The sequence below is a fragment of the Petromyzon marinus genome, chromosome 23 (assembly GCF_048934315.1).
Source record: "Petromyzon marinus isolate PM22_M1 ecotype Great Lakes invasive population chromosome 23, UKy_Petmar_22M1.pri1.0, whole genome shotgun sequence".
NCBI lineage: Eukaryota > Metazoa > Chordata > Hyperoartia > Petromyzontiformes > Petromyzontidae > Petromyzon > Petromyzon marinus.
The window spans coordinates 4,681,054-4,703,792 of record NC_133689.1 but is presented as its reverse complement, the minus strand read 5'-3'; the positions used below and the strand labels follow the sequence as shown (position 1 = coordinate 4,703,792).

Here is a 22,739-nt window from a genome sequence, read left to right as displayed (position 1 = left end):
TAATGTGACGTCACATTTCTCAACCCCCCCCCCCCTCGTCACACATCGTCACAAATGTCTGACCCACCCCCCAGGTGCGTGACGTCATTTATGGACGGCCCCTCACCTTAATGGTACGGCATTGCTGTGTTTGTGCAAACTCAAGTCAATTGTCAGTCGCACACAAAAGAAAAAGGTCCCCCGTATAGCCTCCACAGGCTGTCGGGTCAAGGTGTTGTTAGCGAGCGCCCTATGAATGGGGCAACAGCACACAAGTGGAATGGTTTGTTTGGCCAGAACCACGTACTGTACTCATTTAAGGCTGAGTCGACTTAGGGGAGCGCCACAACCGGCTCAGATAATCACCGCTAATATTTAAAACTGCCCCAAAGAGAAAGAAAAAAACTTGGCAATATTTCTGGTATTTGCCCTTCATAATATATCTATGAATCAGGGCCATTAACCGAAACGTCGATTATATATTTACTTTCCTTCACGGCAGTGCCATGAACGAACGTGTTGAGATGTGTGTTGTTTGTGATTGTGCCACACTGCCAATGCTATTGACATGAGCCGTGTTAGGGAATCATTTTTTTTCTGGACATCTGTGAAACTACCGGACATCTGTGAAAAAGAGCTTCATAGCTCATCGGATTCCTCCAGTATAAATAAATATTTGGATTCTCAAATACAGGACTGTACCAATACAAAGCTCCCCCATGTAGCCTTCAACAGGCTATAGGGGCAAGTGCTGTTAGCGAGCACCTCTATATCGAAGCCCGCACAGCGCACCTCTGAGGCAGTGGTGTGGTCAGAACCACCACGCCAGGCAAATCTCCCCAGTGCTGATGTTTACTACACACCGCGACCAGTTACTCATTTGATGCCGAGTCGACCTAGGGGGGAGGCCCAGTACCGGTGTCAGATAATCGCCACCGGTGTTGGCCGTGAGCGAGAATCCAACTCAGGGTTCGCCAGGGTCGTAGCGCAGCGTAGCGCTAACCGCCATCCCACCGCTCCTCTATACAGCCCCTCTCTCTCTCTCTCACACACTCACAACACAAACGCCCCAACGCTTGCACTGCCACTGGTCGGCAACGCCCTGCTGCTGCTTGTGTCTGGGTCTTATCGACCGCCGATTTAGGCACCGCCCGAGGGGGGGGGGAGAGGCGGGGGCAAGGAGACTGCACAAAGCCGGCAGGGACACAATCTGCCAACAGAGCTCTGGTGGGTCTCAGCGCGACACCCTCTCTTGAGCAACAAACCATGGGCAACGTGCAGGTGAGTCCGGCAAGCCCTCCATCGTGGTAACACTGTCAACGCCATATGGACGTGTGGCACAACGTGCCGTAGACGTTAAATCCGCGCGCGTAATGTGATAACTGGGGAATATTCGTCAATAACTCTGCCCATAGAGAGGGAAAATAAATGTAACGGGCGACCGTTTCGAACAAATGGTGCCGTATTCATCATAGCAGTCAGATTTTTTTTGTACTCACAATACTTGCACATTAAATCAGTAATGATCGCAAACCCTTTGTCAATTAATCCACTGCTGGATAAAGACCTGGCCACCCGTCCGTCTTATGTCGTATCGGTCGTAAGGGTCGTTTGAACATACGTCACAGCGCTGGTCAGTGTGGGTTGGTGAAGCATTCACTTAAGCAATGGACTTTTAATTTTGATTTAAAGCTTTTTTTTTCTTCAAATTTTCTTGCTGTGGTTTTCACACCTGATGATGATTGCTTGTGTTGCAGTCGAAACGTCGTGAGAATTTTATTGTTTTATATTTGTATTATTTTATTGTTTCCCTTCTACGTGGTGACTTTACCGAAAGAACCAAGAAAGGCATACACGCCTGCAGGGGTGTTAGGGGTTACAGGTAGCGTGTTATGTAATGTGCAGTGACGGTTTATGCTGGTCTGTGTATAATTATGGCAGAGGTGCAGTTGCAGACGTAAACGTATGGACTTTATACAATACGTACAAACGTAAAAGGTAAAAGGCGCAGCCCTGCAATTGTTTGATCACGCGACACTGCTGGTGGAAGGGCCTCTATTGGGGCGAGCTATAGAGTGCCCCTATGGAGGGTATTTGGTCTACTTTTCCACACTGGACAGGCATCTCAGAAAGGTGTATAAAATGCAAGGCCGTAATTATTATATATTGGGGGGGGGGGCATCTCCCCCAATAATCAAATATGCTCAAAATGTCCCCCCCCCCAATATATTGCTATAAAAATATATTTTTTTTAATAATAATTGCGATGCTATGTAAATAAAAAACGATTTGCTTAACCTTGGCCACAATATCTGGACTTGTCTTCATATAACAATGCATAGATTTCTGTTTATATGATTGTGGTTATGGTTGTGTACTTTATATCTCTGGCATTCCAGACAATGAAACAAGAAAAGGTAAAAAAAAGAAAAAAACAGAGAAATGTAATACAATACACTATTGGACATTATTGTAAAAAATAAATAAAAAGTCCATGTCCATCCCATGTGTTAGTGATTTTTTTATCTTTTAGGCAGGAAATGAGTTTTCAAATTAAAAATTTTTATGGGGGGGACGACGACCCCAGACTCCCTGGAGGATTTGGTCCCCCCAATGTTGACTCCATGGCTACGGCCTTGATAAAATGTCTTTATTAGATAATGCACCTGCACTAATGAATAATGCCTGTTGTAATGAAGACATCAGTTTGGAAATGTATGTGTTACTCCCTCGTATGTTTGGGGTTTCTCCAGGTTTCCCTCCAGTTTCCATCCACGCGAAGCGAAACACTCATTCGTGGAATGGACCAAACATCCACATTGAGGACTTTCCTGGAAACAAAAAAAATCAGTATTTAGCTGTGCCTGGTGCTTTATTTCATCCGGAACTGTCCGGAACACGGTTCGGGGAATAATGTTGACATCCAGTCACATCCATCTCACCTTATTTTATTCTCATTCTACCCTACATTCTTATAAAACTGTTCATAGGGTTATAGGGATTTTTTTTGTTTGGTACAATAATATAGGATCATGGATAGGTGTATCTTGTGGCTCTCTAGTGGTAGTGCCTTACGTTGATAAACCCTACTCCAAGACGCCCTGGCAGCGTTCCGGGGAAAAAAATATCGAGTGAGAAATCAGGTTCTTATCTGTTTTTTTCGGCTCAGTTAGGCTTTCCTGGGTCAAGGAAGGGAAATTATTACATTTATTCCCTGCAGCAGTCGGCGCGGGAGGCAGAGGAGAGGGAGATGACATCATCCCACTGTACCATCCATTACTTCAATTGTAGGGCGTATGAAGGAGCATTGCGTATGGGTTTACAGCTACACGCGAATGGAAAATGCTGATTGATTCCGATTAATGGTGGTCATTGTAATGATAACAACGGTGGGATCAGTGCCGGATTAAGCGAGTGCGGGGCCTGTAGCATATGTTATAAAGGGGCCCTAAATAAATGAAAAACACAAATATTAAAACACAATTTTTTTACTTACGCAGTAAAGTAATTGTATTTTTTCATTTGCTATGCAACCAGAAAATACGACAAATCGCTAACCTTAAACACCCAGTCGTTCATAAACGTTGAAGGCAATATAGTACTATAGTAATAGAGCACGTGCAGAATCACTGATTCGAATATTGATAGGTTGAAAGCATTTAGCGCGGGGCCCTTGAAAGTGCGGGGCCCGTAGCTACTACATATGTAGCTACTTTTGCTACGATGATAATCCGGCACCGCAAAGATGGGGTGGCTATGCCCTTTGCATTTGGGCCATTTTAAAAATGTAGCCTGCCAGGTTGGTGACTTCAGCGATATCGTGGCTCGCAATCCAAATGTTGTGAGTTAAAAATTTGATTGGGGGGTTGACTCAGCCAATCATCCCACCGCGGTAGATACATTAGTACCAAATAGGAATATGTGAGTGAAATTATAAAGAATCGACAGCTTAGCAGTAAATCGTGATTTAGATTGGAGAGCAATCTCACATCTAACTAAAAAAATTGGACAATAACAGTGCCGTAAACGACAAAAGATAGAATGGGCGACGTTTCGGGCAATGGCCCTTCTTTATAGAACATGCACAACACTTCGCCTGTTATACATTTTTCTTCGACGGCAGTGTCACACACGAAACGCGTTGACTTTTTGTTGTTGTTAAGGAGCAACCCACACGTCTTTTTTTGTCCGCGACTGTCTGTCCCAGCCAGCCAGCAAAACTTGTATTCTTACACCGAGCCCTGTCTCTGTTCACCTTGCACCACTGCAGCACAGCAGCGAGCAGCATCGACAAGACTGTTCATCGGAATTGTATGAGGGCGGTGGCGGTGACCTTCCGTGTGTGTCCCCGTGCGAGCTCACAGCCGACCGTGGAAGACTCTCCGGACTTCGACGCTGAACAAGATGCCAAGGATCTGTGCAAAGCGTGCAGAGGGATCGGTAATGATGACCAAAGACAAAGATCCCCCGTATAGCCTTAACAGACTGTTGGGGCAAGTGCTGCTAGCGAGTACCCATGAAGGCCGGCACGGCACACGAGGGGGTGGGTGGCCAGCACCACGCCCGGTCGCCTTTGTCTCCCCAGTGGCGATGTATACACACCGCACTAGGTACTCATTTGAGGCCGAGTCGACCTAGGGGAGGCCCAGGACCGGTTCAAATGATCATCACTGGTGTTGGCCGTGAGCGAGAATCGAACTCGGGTCGCCAGTTTCGTAGCGCAGCGTAGCGCTAACCGCAACACTACCGCTCCACACACACACAGACACAACAACAACCGCCATTCGCCACTAAGTGGCGGTGACGTCACCACGACGCTTGTGCCAGGCCATGTGCACCTTGAGGCCACGTGAAGTGTCGAACGCCCGCTGGCAGGAGGTCACGGGGCAGACCCAGGTGTCACGGGTCAACTGACTGAGATGACTGAGATGACTGGCTGATGCACCACCTGTGCCCCCTATTGTGCCAACTTGCTGTGCTTTAGCCACCCGGCGCTCCGCTCGTTGTTGTGAGCGTCGCTCCTCCGCCGTTGTTGGAGGGCGACTGCCTCCAACTGCCCAGTAGCGTCCTTCACGAGCCTCCTCCACAGAGGCCGATCTTGACACCGCTGGTACCAGTCATCGGCAAGTCCACTCAGCTCCACGTCCTCCTGTACCACATCACTCCATCTCTTCTCTAGCCCGTGCCGCGCCCTTTTAGCCCCCTCGATCCTGCCGGACACAGACACACACACACTCACACACACCGTCCTGCCACCGGGTGGACATGCCCCACCCCCCCCCCCAACATTGTTTGTCTCTCTCCATGTGCTTCTCTGCGTCCCTCTGGCTGTCCGTGTGTCTCTTTGTGTTTGTCTCCCTTTGTATTTCTTTCTGTCTCTCTCCTTGTCTTTCTCAATCCAGTATTCACGTATTTCCGTGGGTCTCCCTGTGTCTGTCTCTCTAGCTCTTTGTGTCTTTGTGTCACTCGTGTTTGTCTCCGTTTCTGTCCATGTCTTTCTGTGCGTTTCCTCGTGTCTTCCTGTCTCTATCCGTGTCTCCGTGTCCATCTGTCGCTCTCCTTGGGCTCTCAAAGCCCCTCTCTGGACCTGGTACTATGCTTGTCTCCAGGGTGCATCTAAACACTATCTACACAGCACTCCACTCTGGTTCTGAGGTGGCTCTGACTGGCCCATTAGAACACGTTTAAGGGGCAAGCCATAATGCTGAATTACAGGTTGGTCGATATGAAACAACAGACTATGGAGCCTTGAGGTCTGTGTGGTATAAACTATGAACCTGTTCAAATACACGCCTTGAAACAGCCACAGCCACAGACACATGCGAAAACAAATAAACACCTTATAGCCTACACAGGCTGTTGTGGCAAGTGTTGTCAACGAGCACCTAACGAAGGCGGCGTGGCAAGCTCTACACCCAAACAGCCTTTGTCTCCCCAGTCATGACGTTTACACGTCGCACCAGGTACTCATTTAAGGCTGAGTCGATCTAGCGGAGGCCCATGATCGGTACAGAAACATTCGTCACTCATGTTTGGCCGTGAGCAGGAATCGAGATTAAGTTACCGGGTTAACCACTTACATTCCCACCGAACATAAACACAAATGACACCAACATGCATACGGTACAAAGGCCAACGATCCCCCCCCCCCTCCGCTTTAGCCTCAAGAGACTTTTTAAATGTCGGGGCTACACTGCCACCGCGAGTTAATAGATCCGCCCATGCTCAGAGGCCATCAGAGCACGCGGTATCTCAGTGCGAGAAAGGCGTTGTTTGGCTCCCGTTTGTGTTGGTGTATTTGCGGCACTGCGGACAGCGCCTTTTACGCCTCGTCCGAAATTCTCGCTCACTGCATCGCGCGGCGCTTTCGAATGCGCTTCAGCGGCCGTCTGGAATGCTCTCCTTTGCGATGTTGTGAAGCCGCTGGAGCTCTGCACTTTTAAATCTAGATTTAAAATTAATGTATTTAAAGATTATTTCCGTGTTTAGTTTGTTGTCCTTTCCCCGCACCTCCGATCAGTGTGGTTGGCTACGTACAGTGCGAAAAAAGTTCAACATGCGTACATTACTCGAGTCTGGTTGCGAGATGTTTTGCTGTATAGTCTGCTCTGAAGAAGGGGCATTTGCCTGAAACGTCGGCTTATGTACCAAAAGCACAACGCGGTCGTCAATAACACCACTTTCCCTGCAAAAAAAAGAATTAATGCAATTTGCCAAATATCCCTAATGCATGACACTCCTCAAAATGCAGGCTTTCTTAAATAAAGGCTTTCATTATTTAACATCTTTAACTCGTACGATTAGCCAAGGGGCCATGATGAGGTATCTGACATGTCAATACCCACCTTATGTGGCAAAACTTTAGGTAAAAAAAAACCTATCCAAACAAGTTCTGAAACATGTTTACTCTCCAAGTAAACAAATTGGTACCACGAAAGTTTTGTGAAACAGCGTGGTACAGATTTATGCTTCCGCCCATGAGCTAAAAGCAAACAGTTTATTCTAACAAATACTCATGTGAATATGTTTATCCGAGAAAGCCTCACTAGGTGTCAGGAATCTTTTTTTCTCTCCAAAATATTTGGCCAATTCCATTTCGAGGAGTGTTTTGCACATCGAAGGAAACTGCCGCTACCCGGAGATGACCCGTCACGTCACGAATGTGCGATCTGAACCCCCTCTCGCTGCACTGCCACGTCCAGCCCATTGACTTTGAGAGTCTCACGAATCTGTGCCTTTCGCCAATGCTTACCTCCAGAAGCGATGGGGGTCCAGGCATGATCACTCCAAAGCGGTCATGCCCCCCCCCCCTCCCCACCGGCCACCCCGGTTAATACTGCGGCTGCATTAACGATTAATGCACGCCGTCTGCATCGCAGTGGACGTTACGAATTTCCTGTGACGTCGTTCGAAAGAGACTAGGCCTTGTAATACCGGCAGTCGTGGTCCAAATTTTCCACGGCTCAAATTTGTCACGGTCCAAATTTACGTGCTCGCGAAACAACACTGTCATTGGGAGAAAAATAACCGAGAGCAACATCGCCGTCCCCCCTGACGAATGATTGCCCACCTGTGGGCTGGTACTGCGTCACCTTGTGTCACACAGCTGTCATCAGGGCCCCCCCCCAGGATAACATTTTTTATAATACTGCAGATGGGCACAGGAATGATTGTGAAGTTTACCTGTAGGGAGCGGTGGTGCAGCAGTATCTGGTGTGGTGTGTAAACATCGCCACTGGGGAGACAAAGGCGGTCGGGCGTGGTGATGGCCACCCACCCCCTCGTGTGCTGTACCTGCCTTCATAGGTGCTCGCTAACAGCACTTGCCCCAACCATCTGTTACAGGCTATACGGGGGATCTTTTTCTTTGTATACCTTTGTGCTTAGAGTTGCTGGTGCCATATGAATACAATTCCTTATCCATATGAACCGTGTGCTCGTTACGACAGTGAAACCTCAAGAGTAACTCTCCCTCGGCAGGCACGGACGAAGACGAAATCATCTCCATCCTCGCCAACCGCTCGGCCCGGCAGCGGGAGGAGGTCGAACGAGCGTACAAGTCGATGTATGGAAACGTAAGTGGGATTCCCTGGAGCAAGCCGCACCAGAGCTGAAGTTTCCCCACTCCTCCAGTCCTCCTTGGTGGCAAGATGTTAAGTACCTCGCCTGGTATGCAGGAGGTCGTGGGTTTGATCCCGACCCTGATGCCTGCTGTATATTAGGAGTTTGCATGTTGATCTCCCTGTCGTCGTGTGGATTTTGCTCCGGGTCCTCCGGTTTTTCCCCCTCCACATTTAGAATCATGCATTTTAGAGTATTTGGCTGCAATAAATGTCCACATGATAAGCCATTTCGTTGGCCAGGTCGCTTCTGAAAAAAAAAAGCTTCATAGCTCAGTGGGCCTCGCCTGCTAAAATCTAAATAGTTTAGTTTGTGGGTTATCTCATGGAAGGCTGTAACACATGGAGCTGCCTTTCCCGACACACACCATTAGGCTTAGAGAGCGCCTGTACGCCGACAGTCGTCAGCCTCAACCACAGTCCAGTAGTGTTTCTTGTTTTCGTGAATGGAAAATCACCGCCGTCAACGGGAGGGGGTGCAGTGGGGGTGCCGGATGACCTTTGACCCGGAGAGCAAGGAGCAGCAGCGTACGAGTTTACCAGGCACTGGCGCATTGCGCAGCAGCAGCAGCACAATCTCCCAAGCCTAGGCTCGCTGTGTATACACAGATTAAACGGGCGATAACAGATCGTCGTGACCGGCCCTAGACGTCCTTTGCTTAGGTAAATGAAACGAGGCAAAGTTTATGTTTTGAGCGTTGGTGATCCTGAAGCTGTGGGGATAAATTTGCATTCTGTGTTCTGTCCATAGACAGTGGGCTTTTCCTGGTAGAATAAAAAATAAAAAGTTAAGTTTTCGCCTACTTCAGCATTTTCCTGCTGTGGTTGTTCCACCTGATGAAGATTGCTTGTGTTGCGATCGAAACGCGGTGATTTGTTTTATTTTCCTTTATTTCTACCTACGTGACTTTACCGAAAGAACCAAAGAATAAGTTTTGGTATATTTGTCATTTTTTTGTGGCTTGCTCACCTTTCCTGTACTTTGCACTCCTATCGTATTTATGTATTGTCTGTTGTTGTGACGTTCTGACCCGCCCCTATTGGACATCTGTGAAAGAGAGCTTCATAGCTCATCGGATTTCTCCCGGATAAATATTCTGATTCCGACGTGTTTGCACTGAATTCGGCGGCGAGCTTCGCCTGTCCATACGCCCTTGTCGAACATCGTCTAGCATCGTCATTATTTTCCTTCCCTCAATCATCTCTTTCAGCTCATTCCCTCTGACTACCGCACATCCACTCACCTCCATCAACTCATTCCCTCTCACTACGCGGCCGAACCTTGGATTATCATGGCCAGGACGAGTAGACGTACCGTGCATATGTTTGTACTTTTTTTTATTCGTGAAAAATTCCGGGCCTTCACGCCGGCAAGCACGGGCTTCTTTTTTCGAGCAATGTCGCGGGATCTCGCTCGCGACGATGCAGAGGAGACGATGCTCATCGTGCGTTCGTGGTGAATATACCCGGGCAGCGTCCACCACAGCCGGCAGCGAGCGGCTCGCGGTCGGCAGGTTTGCGATTTCAACTCGTGTTTGAAAGTTGACCGAGCCGATCGTCCCTCTGGGGTAAGTGAAACTAGCGCCACATTGTTGGGGGGAAATCGACAGCGGTTGTCCTACGGATAGACTCACCCCCCGCCATTGGAACTTGAAAGTTTTTACAAAAAAATGCCTCGGGGCCACGAACGGGCTATGAGCGACTTTATGAATGCTCGATGCCTTGACCGTTAAAACTATCAAACTATTATTGTTTATTTTACCAGGTAAGGCCCACTGAGCTACGATATAGCTCTTTTTCAGAAGCGACCTGGCCACAAATGATAGCTTAGCGAAGTGGCCCATCACGTGAAAATTTATAGCAGCAAAATACTATAAACGCGTGATGTTGATTCTAAATGTGTGGAGGGAAAAAAACAGAGGATCCGGAGAAAAATACACGTGACCACGGGGAGAGAGACACGCAAACTCCAAATATACAGCAGGCGTCATGGTCCGGATGAAACCCACGACCTCCTGCATACCAGGCGAGGAAGTTAACATCTGGCCACCGCGGTTCCCCATTAACCAGCACAGCTGCGGGGAGGGGAGGGGAGAAGGGGTGGGGAGGGCCGAGGGCAAACCTCAGCAACACGCGGAAACACGCAGCGCTTCCCATCCACGTCTCGGCGTGACGTATGTATGCTGAGCTTTGTATATGTATGAATGTATGAAACTTCTTTCGCATCCGTAAGTAGCCAACAGTGCTAATCGGATGTGCGGGGGAAGTGACTATGTGCGCTTGTATGCGCGTGTGCCCCGCAGGACCTGGTGGACGTGCTAAAGGGCGAGCTGCGCGGCGAGCTGGAGACCGTGGTGGTGGCGCTGATGGACCGGCCGTGCGTGTACGACGCCAAGCTCCTACGCGGCGCAATGCGGGGCATCGGCACGGACGAGTCGCTGCTCGTCGAGATCCTGTGCACGCGGCAGAACGCGGTGAGACGCTCGCGGCCCCCGCGCTGATCGGCCTGGCGAAGTATGGCCAGACAGCTTCCATGGCTGAAATGACCTGGAGGAGGCCTTCATCCAGTGGTGGAATGATGAGAGTGCTGTAGCCTGCTAATTAACCCTTTCCCAAACTGATGACGTGCATGTACGTCACCGCAGAATCTCGTAACGCGCGTTCCGAGATTCAGCGGTGAACGGGATCCATCCTCTAACTTGCAGTTGAGCAACAAGGAATAATTAAAGAACGTGTTCAGGATCGCAGCAACCAATCATAGCGATGAATTACGTGACTATAAACCACTGAGCAGATCGACGCTTGACAGTAGAGTCTGTCTCAGCTGTGAGCAACCAGTTGCGCAACTGCTCGCAACCGATTGCAGAGACATCCAGGTATGAGCAATTCGGTTGCACACAACGACGTTGCGCAATCATGGTATCGCTGATGAGAATACAATAAAAATGAAGCTACAGAAACATTAAGCAGATATAGGGTGACTCTTGTACCAATATGTAAGCAGACAAGGGCGTATGTCAAATGCAATTGCAAGTGCGGTTATTGTAAAGAACCAATATTGAAGATATAAAAAATCGGCACATTTTTTTTTATAATTTGAACATATTTTTTGCGTTGTTATTTTAACTGTGTTTACTGTGATTTAAAGCTTTCGTGACTGCAGGGATTCATGTTCTTGTGTTTAATGTGTTAAGAATGTGTTTAAGAATTAAAGTACCGTAATTCAAGTTTGTATCACTTTCACGAACTGCACCTATTAAAATTAAACTGCCTGATTATAATGCCCTAACCCATGCTCATCCTGTGTTCTGCAGAATATCAACGCAATACGCTTGTCTTACAATGAGAGTAAGTAAGAATTTAGATTTTTATTTATTTGGTGATTAAATTCCCCAGTGTCACATCTCAGTCACTCCAATCTTAAGCCTAGGGGACCCCCTGGTGGCAGCTGGCCCTGTGCGTCACAAGGTGACGCTGCACCGGGCTGCGAGTGGGCATTAATCCGCCAGTTGTTCATTTGTGACAAGTACGTTGTGTGTAATGAGTGCGACCTTCCAATGTATGGGCTCGGTAACCGGAAGCCAACGCAGCTCAGCGAGCACTGGACGGACCACGGTCGGATCTTCCAGTACCCGTCAACCACACGTGCCAACATTTTTTTGTACGCGCTGCAGCTTGGTAATGTTTTTTGCCAGACGTCCCGTAAAGTAGCGAGTTGCATATTCGAGCCTTATCGATGCTATGCCAGGCGCCGCCGTGTTGGCAACGTCACGACTCATTCGTGGTCGAATGTGTCGTAGAGCCCTGATATGAAATCGCAGGACCTGGCTTTATTTCGCACGCGGTGACCTGATTTGTTCGAGCACTGACGCCCGCCCGCCAGTAGGGGGTTCCTAAGTGCCATGAAGTTGGGCTGGGGAAGAAGGGGGTTCTGGGACTGTGGTTTGGATAAGGGGGGGGGCGGGCGAAGGAGTGGGGGGGGGGGGCTGCCGTACTAGAGAGAGACGCCGCGTGTTGGTGTGGAGGTCACTGATGGACAACGTCGCTGACCCTTTGCAGTTTTTGACCGAGACTTAGAGTCGGACTTGTCGAGCGAGACGAGCGGAGACCTCAAGAATCTTCTCGTGGCACTCGTGCAGGTACAGTTACAGTCCCACTCCTGCTATCTGTGTCTCTGAATCATCCGGCGCAAAATCATATTTTCCACATGGCAGATCTTCCTATTATCCGCCGCATTTGCAGGGTATTGGCAAAATTATTATTTTGTCTGATCCTTTGCAACCATAATGCAATAACAATGCAGGCGCTGGGTGGATTGTTGTCATCGCAGGATCGTTAGAGGTACCGGCAGCTTGAGGAGGCCTTCATCCGGCAGTGGTCTGACTATAGCTGATGATGATCATGATAATGATGAGTGATTGTGATGATGACTGTTGATGGTGGTGGTGATGATGGGAATAATAAATGATAATTGATTCACTATGATAATGTTAATGATAAGCAATTAAATTGATTGCTTGATGAGGTATGTGTGTTGAAATTCTTTTGCACAGTGCGTAACCCATCGTGGCAATCGGAGGTGTGATGATAGTAATAATGATACCGATGAATGAATGGCGATGACGATAATTGATGGAAGATAATTACGACGATGATGAAGATGACGAAACTCCTCATGTCTGCCGCAGGGAGATCGAGACTCGGAGTCGGACATCGATGAAGATCAGGCGGAGGAGGATGCGCGGGAACTGCATGAAGTACGCCTGACAGCCCCGCGTTCTACGGAGGGTGGCAACGTGGCCTCGCGTTCCGGGTTCACGGGTCAAAACCCGGTTAAACCTTTCCCATTCCGATGACGTGTATGTCATCAGTTTTTCTTCTGATTCCATTCCGATGACGTACGTTCCGATGACATGCGTGCGTCATCAGAATGGAATCGGCAGAAAAAATAAAATCACTTTATTGGGACGTCTTCAGGCGTGTGGCACAGTTTGGCTACAGTTCACCGATGACGTACGCGTGTCATCACCTCTCCTTCTGATTCTGTTCTGATGACGTACGTTCCGTTGACATGCGTACGTCATCAGAATGGAGCCGACGGGAAAAAAATTATAATAATAAAATAAATGTATCGGTACATCTTCAGGTCATGCGGGAGGGCGTGTGGCACAGTTTGGCGCGCGGCTATCGTCGAGTGCGGTGGTCGTCTCGCTACAGTTGTCTGTGGTGAGCGCAACGTCTTTAAAAACAGCGGCGCCACGCCTCTCTTAATTAAAATTTACGCCGAGCCGCTTGCGCGTCCCTGAGATTCGGCGGTGAGAGGGACCCCCACCCTGCAACTTGCAGATCTCTCGCAACGGGAAAGGGTGAACACCGCCGTGGGTGGATCAAACCACAGCAACGACCCGCGGCGTCCCCTTCACGGTGGACGTCACAGATCCCGTGACGTCATTCGCAAGAGAGGGGGGGGGTGGGGGGGGTTGGGCCTTGCGTTGCCGACGTCACGTTCCAGATTTGCCAAAATGATGTCAGGTCGAGTCAGAATTATACTTTCCCTTCCGCACGCGGTGGCATCGCAAATAGCGGCAATCATCGCCCCCTCACCCCCCCAATACTTCACAGGTGCCTCCTTAAAAGGAGTCTTGAGACTCAGAGAGGAGGCTTTTCCGGGTAAACAAGCATAGTAGTAATAATTATAGTAATATACAGCAGAACTCCTCTTATCCGCGACTCTATTACCCCCAACTCCAATTATCCGTGGCAGCTGGAAATTCCGCGAAATCTCATGTTTCCCTCAGCCCTGCGTTTAGCACGGTTGGCTACGTACGGTGCGAAAGAAGTTCAACATACAGATAACCATAACCCTCCAACTTTCTGTCATGATCCACAGTTTTTTGACCCGGCGGATAAGTGGAGTAAGGATCTGCAATATCGCTCCCCTTATCCATCACCACGGATAAGGGGAGCGCTCTGCGCTCCTGTGTTTAAGCAGACTACACTCGAGCAAACAGCTCAACAATGCCTCAATTCAACAAGTCACATCCCAAAACACAAGCAACTCTCATCTTGGAGATGAACAATGCTTTGCGTTGCCAGTGGTCTGCATGCACATTCGTCAATAACACTGCCCTAAAGAAGGAATATAACATTTAAAATATATATAGTGTACCAGCTTTGCTCCCCGGCTTCGCCCGAGACTTGGATTCTTGCCGTGGATTAAGACACGGCCTATGTGGAGGGTGGGGGGGGGGGGATGCGTGACGTCAGCAGGCACACTCCGTGACGCTGCCACATGCGGGTGACATCAGAGATGTGACGTCACCGCTCACTTGCCGTGCAATATATTATATCCATTATTGCACTTCCCCCCACCCCCCAAAATAAAAAAAGTCTATTTTTATACGTTTTGCATTGTGTGGAGTCTGGAAGCTACCCACGTGCCAAATTTCAAGTTAGTTGCATGTTCGGAAGCATGCAAAATATTTCGAACAGACACACATTCACAAATTTCCCTTTTATATATATAGGTAAATATTAAGTGAGAAATTAATATCCTAATATAGTTAAGCCCAAAAATGTCGAATTTATTGAGATTCCACATTCGTATGATGGGGGAAAGTCTGTCCAGAGGACAACCGCTGGTGACTTTCCCAGTGGTGCACACTTTATCGACCCCAGTAGAGATGATGGACCGAGTCAACCCCCTTAACCAGGATGTGAACTCGCAGCCTTTCCGATGGCGAGTCGCTCGCTCTAGCGCTGAGCCAGCCGGCTGTAGCGTGAAGTAAAGAAGATGAATTGCGCTTGGAAATGTTAAACTTACTGCAGTCACTCGCCTCCTTATCACTCTGCTATCGCTACTACTACTGTGTATGTGTGCGTGCGCATGGGAAACGGTGATGTTGCAGTTAGCAGGCCCGAGTCCAATTCCCGCTGACGGCCAAAATCAGCGACGATTATCTGAACTGGTTCCTGGGCCTCCCCTAGGTCGACTCAGCCTCAAATAAGTACCTGGTGCGGTGTGTAAACATCGCTACCGGTACTGGCCACCCCATGTGCGCCGTGCCGGCCATCATTGGCGCTACTCACGTATAGCACTTACCCCACCAGTCTGTCCCATTTCCATTTTTCCATTTATTTGGTATAGCCCTGTGAGCCATTCGGCTCTTGAATCGGGTGCAACCGCAACAAAAAAAAATATGAACAAGAAAAACATCTTAAAGTGATTATGTGACTGTGCAAACAGAAAATCCAGGAAAAAAGCATCAAAAATATTCCTGAAATAGCACCATACACCAACGCTGTGTGCAAAAATCCCAGTGGGATGCAAGTCAAACAACAACAACCACAAGACAACTAAGATTAAGGCCATCAGTCTAACTCTGTACTACAATAAACAAAAACATGGCCAAACCAAAAAAAACGTTTTCGAAATCACCAAAATAAAAGCCATAAATGCAATGTAACAGTGATCATAGGGACTGTGACCGAATTTTTTACAATAAACTATATAAATAACATGTAACACCAAACCCTAGAGCCATATTTTAGGCCACTGAATAGCAGTGGCAGCTAGGGGTGTACAACTCCTCTAGAGCAGTTTTGAGTGAAGATCTCATAGGTAGTGATTCAAGTTGCAGTTTATTGGCAATAGCATTCCAGACGCTGGGGGCATCAATAGCAAAGGCCTTTCCTCCGGTTTTTGTACGGCAATAGGGAATTATGAAGCTGGTAAATGACCGAAGACTTGAGGTCAAATTTGTTCTTTGAAACAGAGGAGATCCAGCAGGTAGTCTGCGGATTTTTTTGTAAGTACATCTTGAATAAATAAGATCTGGTGCACAAGCCGTCGAACATTAAGAGACGTTAAGTTTGACCCAATGTAGAGATCACAGTGGTGAGTCCTATATGGGCAGTTCAATGCAAACCTTAAGGCCGAGTGATAGATGGAATCAAGCTTCTTCAGTGCAGTACTTGGGGCTGATTTATACACGATGTCACAGTAGTCAAGCAGAGGCTCTACGGGGGGACCTTTTGCCTTTGTGCGATGACAGGCCGGCGAGGGCAAGTGGGGCACGGATGAGTTCGTGTTCAACGCGGTGCTCGCCAAGCGAAACTACATGCAGCTGCGAGCCACGTTCTGCGCGTACGAAATCGTGAGTCTCAATTCCTACGGACAAGCTCCACTCCAATCGCCTCCTCGTCTCTCTTCCATCGATGCTATACCACGGTCGCCGAGTAGCTCGCTCACCGGCGGTCAGTCTCTTCCTTGTCACGCTGCTATTGCTACCACGTCACTCGCCAACTCCACCAGCCGCGTTGAGGACTCGGTCAACCAGACTCACCGTTTCGTCTCAATCGCACCGTGTTCAACCGCCACCACGCTGCAGGTCACCACGAGACACTCACTCACCCACTAGCCCGCTCACCACATTGCAGGTCACAATTACACACCCATCCACCAACTCACCACCCTGCAGGTCACAACTACACACCTACCCACCCACTCACCCGCTCAACACGCTGCAGGATACCACTAGACACTCACTCACCCACTCACCCACTAGCCCACTCACCACACTGCAGGTCACAACTGCACACCCACCCACCCGCTCACCCGCTCAACACACTACAGGTCACAACAACTCACTCACCACACTGCAGGTCACAACAACTCACTCACCACACTGCAGGTCACAACAACTCACTCACCACACTGCAGGTCACAACAACTAACTCACCACACTGCAGGTCACAACAACACACTCACCCACCCACTCACCACACTGCAGGTCACAACAACTCACTCACCACACTGCAGGTCACAACTAGACACTCACTCACCCACCCACTCACCACACTGCAGGTCACAACAACACACTCACCCACCCACTCACCACACTGCAGGTCACAACAAGACACTCACCCACCCACTCACCACACTGCAGGTCACAACTAGACACTCACTCACCCACCCACTCACCACACTGCAGGTCACAACTAGACACCCACTCACCACACTGCAGGTCACAACTAGACACCCACTCACCACACTGCAGGTCACAACAACACACTCACTCATCCACCCACTCACCACACTGCAGGTCACAACTAGAAACTCACTCACCCACCCACTCACCACACTGCAGGTCACAACTAGACACTCACTCACCCACCCACTCACCACACTGCAGGTCACAACTAGACACCCACTCACCACACTGCAGGTCACAACTAGACACCCACTCACCACACTGCAGGTCACAACTAGACACCCACTCACCACACTGCAGGTCACAACAACACACTCACTCACCCACCCACTCACCACACTGCAGGTCACAACTAGACACTCACCACACTGCAGGTCACAACTAGACACTCACTCACCCACCCACTCACCACACTGCTTCTTTCCTAGCACTGCTCCACTTTGGAATCCCCTCCCATCGTCTCATTTCCCAAGTTATTATAATAACCCTGCTGAATTCAGGAAAATAATATTTAACTCTTACCCATTACTACCGTTAACTATAACACAATACATTAGCCAATAACACATTACAACGTTAATCGTGCTATTTGTTGCTGGCCACTTGGCGTTTTGTGCTTTTTTTCGGGGGGGGGGTTATGCTTAGCTACCCCGATTTAAAAAATAAATCACCCACGACAGTCCCCTCTCTCTCATCACATGTCTGACGCTCAGTGACGTCGAGCCTGTGCCGTGCCGGGTTGGGAGACGACCCCAGCCATTACCAGGCGCCTGTTGTGGCCTTGCTTTGCGGCCAGGAGATGGCAGCACAGCAGTTGATTCTCGAATGGCCAATGGCAGAATTATTGTTATTTTTACCAGGTAAGGTCAACTGAGCTATGTAGCTCTCTGTCAGAAGCGACCTGGCCACAAATGATAGCTCAACGAAGTGGCTTACCACGCGGAAATTGATAGAGGCCGAATACTCCAAACGCATGTTTCTAAGCATGCCTATCAGTGGAGGGAGCGACCGGGTAGGATGGCACATCGAAGTTACTAATCAACGATTGAGTAGCATCCTGTAGGCCACTGGCGTGTCACTACCCAGGTACACTGCAGCCTACACCTGATCACCACCACACATGGAGTTCGGGCTCAGAGCGACATCTCAAAACACGAGGGGCTCTGGAAGCCGCCACAGTCCCGCCGCTTTGTGTAACTTCATTCAAGAGCGGAAGCGGGTGGATCTCTTGACAATTCTGGCAAAATTGCTCGGTGATGGCTGGATGTAATTAGGGGCCGTCCATAAATGACGTCACACACCTGGGGGGGGGGGGTCAGACATTTGTGACGGTGTGACGAGGGGGGGGGGGCTTGAGAGATGTGATGACATCACATCAAAATGCGAAACTTGAAATAAATATAGACAACACGTTATACTTAATTAAATAGACTTTTTAATAAATGTTTTCTCCTACAACATCAGAGTGCAGCGCCAAATTAAATATGCACTACAATGACAATAGTATAAAGCGATTTGAAGCATGTTTTATATATTTTTTGGGGGGGTGGCAGAGCTTTGTGACGTCATATTTGAGGGGGGATCTGACTTTTGGTGACGCCGTGATGACGGGAGGGGGTCAAAAATCGTCCAAAATCGCGTGACGTCATTTATGGACGGCGCCTTACCAGCGAAACGTCACGGCGCTCAAATTGTAAAGGTCGTGAATTTACTCTCCAACACGCCGGTGGGCTGAAGTGGTAACTAATTGGCGCGTTTTGTTTACGTGACAAACCTTACCGGTTGGCTGTGTCGGTTGGTGGCGGGTTACGACACGTTTATACTGACGCGATCTAAACCAAAAACCTTTATTATGAATAATATTGGTCGCGAAAGCACTACGTGTCAGATTCATTCAGAGATTTAACAATTTCACGATGCCCGCAGAACGGGTGGTGCTGTTTTAAATTGTTACCTGAAATATGCAAAACTTCCTCCGGGCAATAACTGGTGCAGAGTGGCGGGGTGGGTTGTACCCTCGCAAAATTAAACAGCTGCTTTCCAAAGAACGGTCTGGCATAAGCCACGGTGAGGAAGCGTGTTTCGCGTGGCGATGATAAAAGGGAACCGTGATTGTCGAACGTTAAGCGGTCAGACGAACTGCGTGTGCATCCTTGTAGCGTGTGCTGTATAAAAAAAAAAAAAAAAAACTATTCAACTATATATTTATTTTACCAAGTAAGGCCCAGTTGAGTTACATAGTTCTTTTTCAGAAGCGACCTGGCCACGAATGATAGCTGAAACAAAGTGGCTTATCATTACGTGTAAATGTATTGCAGGCGAATACTTTAAATGCACGTTTCTAAATGTGGAGGGAAAGCCCGAAGGACCTCGAGAAAATGGCACGCAAACCTCCAAATATACAGGCGTCAGCCAGGATCGAACCCACGACCTCCTGCATATCAGGCGACGAGGTAGTCAACATCTTGTGTGTGTGTGGCGCAAGGCTGCCTCTAAACGAACGGCCGTCTCTTCCCTGCTGTCCTCTTCCTCCATGTGCGAGCAGCTCCATGGCAGCGACATCGAGGAGGTCATCAAGAGCGAGGCATCAGGAATCCTACAGGAGGCTTATCTGACAATTGGTACGTACGCACGCGTCTGTGTATGCATGCACGGTATGCACTTCACACAGCCACCACATTCGTGACTTGCACAGTAGGTCACGAGTGAGCGAATTATCTCATTTTTTTTCTTCCCTAGAATGGTCTAGAAAGCTGAAAAATTAGCACAAGTATATTTTTTATTAGCTCGATTTTAATCACGTTTGCAGAGTGGTTGAGTTGCTGTGACCTGCAGTGTGGTAAGTGGTTGAGTCGTTGGGCACTGGAGTGTGGTGAGTGGTGATTGGTTGAGTTGTTGGGCGCTGCAGTGTGGTGAGTGGTTGAGTGGCTGCGACCTGCAGTGTGGTGATTGGTTGAGTTGTTGGGCCCTGCAGTGTGGCGAGCGGATGAGTGGCTGCGACCTGCAGTCTGGTGATTGGTTGAGTTGTTGGGCCCTGCAGTGTGGCGAGTGGTTGAGTGCCTGTGACCTGCAGTCTGGTGATTGGTTGAGTTGTTGGGCCCTGCAGTGTGGCGAGCGGTTGAGTGCCTGTGACCTGCAGTGTGGTGATTGGTTGAGTTGTTGGGCCCTATAGTGTGGCGAGCGGTTGAGTGCCTGTGACCTGCAGTCTGGTGATTGGTTGAGTTGTTGGGCCCTGCAGTGTGGCGAGCGGTTGAGTGGCTGCGACCTGCAGTCTGGTGATTGGTTGAGTTGTTGGGCCCTGCAGTGTGGCTAGAGATTGAGTAGCTGCAACCTGCAGTGTGGTAGTCAAACACAGCAGCACACTCACTTGTGAGCTATGGGCACCGCGAGACGCGAGCGTAGCGTTGGCGACCGTAACGTAAACGGGCGCCCTGGTTCCCGTGTCCAACTGTGGTCCCGGCAGTTCGTTGAGTTGTTGGGCCCTGCAGTGTGGCGAGCGGTTGATTGGCTGCAACCTGCAGTGTGGTGGTCGAACACAGCAGCACACTCACTTGAGAGCTATGGGCACCGCGAGACGCGAGCGTGGCGTTGGCGACCGTGACGTGAACGGGCGCCCTGGTTCCCATGTCCAACTGTGGTCCCGGCAGTTCGCTGCGCTAAGGACGCTCAGGCCTACTTTGCAGAAAAGATCTACCGGTCCATGAAGGGCGCCGGCACCGACGACGACACTCTCATCCGCATCATCGTCAGCCGGGCTGAGGTAGGGTGGCCTCGTGGGGGAAGCGGGGAGGTGGGGGGGGGGGTGTCTGGGTAGAGGCACGATTCTGGTCTGGAACAGGTCCGGATAGTGTGTGCCACCTCTTGAGTTCCAAAAGAAACCAATTACATACCTAAAGTCGGGTCCACACCTTTGGAATCAGCTGCTGAACTAAATCGTGCAATATAAATTGCCTGTAACTGCTTTGCACAAAGGAATTAGACAACGCATTATCCTGGATCGTAACGACCAATGACAGTTTGCAAATGCGTCACATGGTGGTGACATACATCGCTACAAATCGTCTAGGTCAGGGGTGGGGAACGTCCAGCCCGTGGGCCGTATAAGGCCCGCAAAATCATCTGGTGTGGCCCTGCCAAGGCAACCGCAGGCGGGACTTGAAATCAATAAATCTAGGAGCAAACCTGGAAAAGCAGTTGCGAGTAGCAACATCATCAATACCAGCTAACATCATCACACGCCTCGCCAAAGAGAAGCAGTTCCAGCCATCACATCAGGGGTGAGTTAATTCAATGTTTGACCAAATCTAACAGGATCATTTTTAAGTTGATAATTTTGTATGGCCCGCGAATGATGTTATAAATATCCAAATGGCCCTTGGCAGAAAAAAGGTTCCCCACCCCTGGTCTAGGTGATCGACGCTTGAAAGTTCGCAACCGGTTGTGCAACTGCTTGCAACCGGTCGCGCAACTGCTCATGCAACCGGTCGCCTAGACCCTGCGCAAACCGATGGCTTGGGTGTGAACCCGGTTCAGCGGCGAATTTCCACCAAATATCTGACGGGCAGGAACGTTCGGCAACAGAGCAAGATTCTGGATGGGGGCGGCCTGACTGCACCTGCATGCTGCCGCGTCATGTGCACTCAGGTGGACCTGGGGACCATCCGGGAGAAGTTCAACAACGAGTACGGGACTCCGCTCGGAGAGTGGATCGATGGCGAGTGCGGCGGGGACTACAAGAAGATTCTCCTGGCTCTCCTCCGCTAGGGCCGCCGTGGTGGTATGCAGGTCGTGGGTTCGATCGCAATGCCTGTATGCTTGGAGTTTGCATGTTTCCCTCCCTCTGTCGCGTGGATTTTTCTCCGGCTTTTAACTATTTGACAGCTATAAAGCTGCAGCCAGAACCTATCCCTGTCAGCAACCTCCTTGTGATCTCCGGGTGAAAGGTGCTTTATAAGTATAAATTATGATGATTTTTGAGGCTATTTGTTCTGCCCCAACGTGTTGCTGCCCCTCCCCCCACCATCTGCTTGGCGGTGGAGGTCGGCGACGTGGGGGGGGGATAGCCCCCTTTTCTCCCAACCCCCCCCCCCCCCCCCACTTTGGCACTGCCCAAGCCAGGAGCCAAGGATGTTCAATGTTTATCGCGACGTGTTCACGATGCATGCTGGCATCCTCTGTTGGTGTTGGTGACGTGGTCCGGTGTGTAATCAACTGTTAATTCAGAAAGGCATGCGACTTCCAATGTGAAAACTGGGTGAAGTAAAAATTGCGTATAACGTCGATGGTATGGATGGAGGTGTGCTCTTTCGTTTGTTTTGTTACGCGAAATATCCTTTGGATCACACCGAGAGACAGAAAGGGGAGAGCGTGGATTGTAGAACGCACGCCAGGTTCAATGGCATCGTCCAGAATGTAAAGGAGACCGAGAGGGCTTGGGCGGGACGCGTCATGGCTGGAAGGGACGGTGACCGACCTGGGCGGGAATACTAACGGAGTGGCGGCCAGCAGAATTGAACGCATCCGAGAGAGGGTCATCCACCGTGGAGATGGAGCGATGAAAAACACGTTCGCTGGTGCTGGGTGGATCACCAACATCACAGTATCGCGGGAGGTGGTGGCGGCGGCGGCAGTGGATTGACCATGGCTG

At 49.5% G+C, this 22,739-nt stretch overlaps 1 protein-coding gene across 1 annotated transcript; it reads left to right on the top strand.

Annotated features, from left to right (window-relative positions):
• The first annotated feature begins 1,020 nt into the window (after positions 1–1,020).
• On the top strand, positions 1,021–22,372 carry LOC116945206 (annexin A13-like). Its single transcript, XM_032959487.2, has 11 exons — positions 1,021–1,260; positions 4,344–4,419; positions 7,960–8,054; positions 10,403–10,573; positions 11,414–11,447; positions 12,159–12,238; positions 12,788–12,856; positions 16,154–16,255; positions 19,638–19,713; positions 20,740–20,852; positions 21,737–22,372. The coding sequence occupies exons 1-11, from the start codon at positions 1,246–1,248 to the stop codon at positions 21,854–21,856; spliced, it is 951 nt and encodes a 316-aa protein (XP_032815378.1). The 5' UTR covers positions 1,021–1,245; the 3' UTR covers positions 21,857–22,372.
• Positions 22,373–22,739: the final 367 nt, after the last annotated feature.

What these genes read in the sequence shown, in the direction of transcription:
- LOC116945206 (XM_032959487.2), top strand. An exon ending in CAAAGCGTGCAGAGGGATCG is followed by an intron (nt 4,420 to 7,959) that starts GTAATGATGACC and finishes CTCCCTCGGCAG; the next exon opens with GCACGGACGAAGACGAAATC. An exon ending in ACAAGTCGATGTATGGAAAC is followed by an intron (nt 8,055 to 10,402) that starts GTAAGTGGGATT and finishes TGTGCCCCGCAG; the next exon opens with GACCTGGTGGACGTGCTAAA.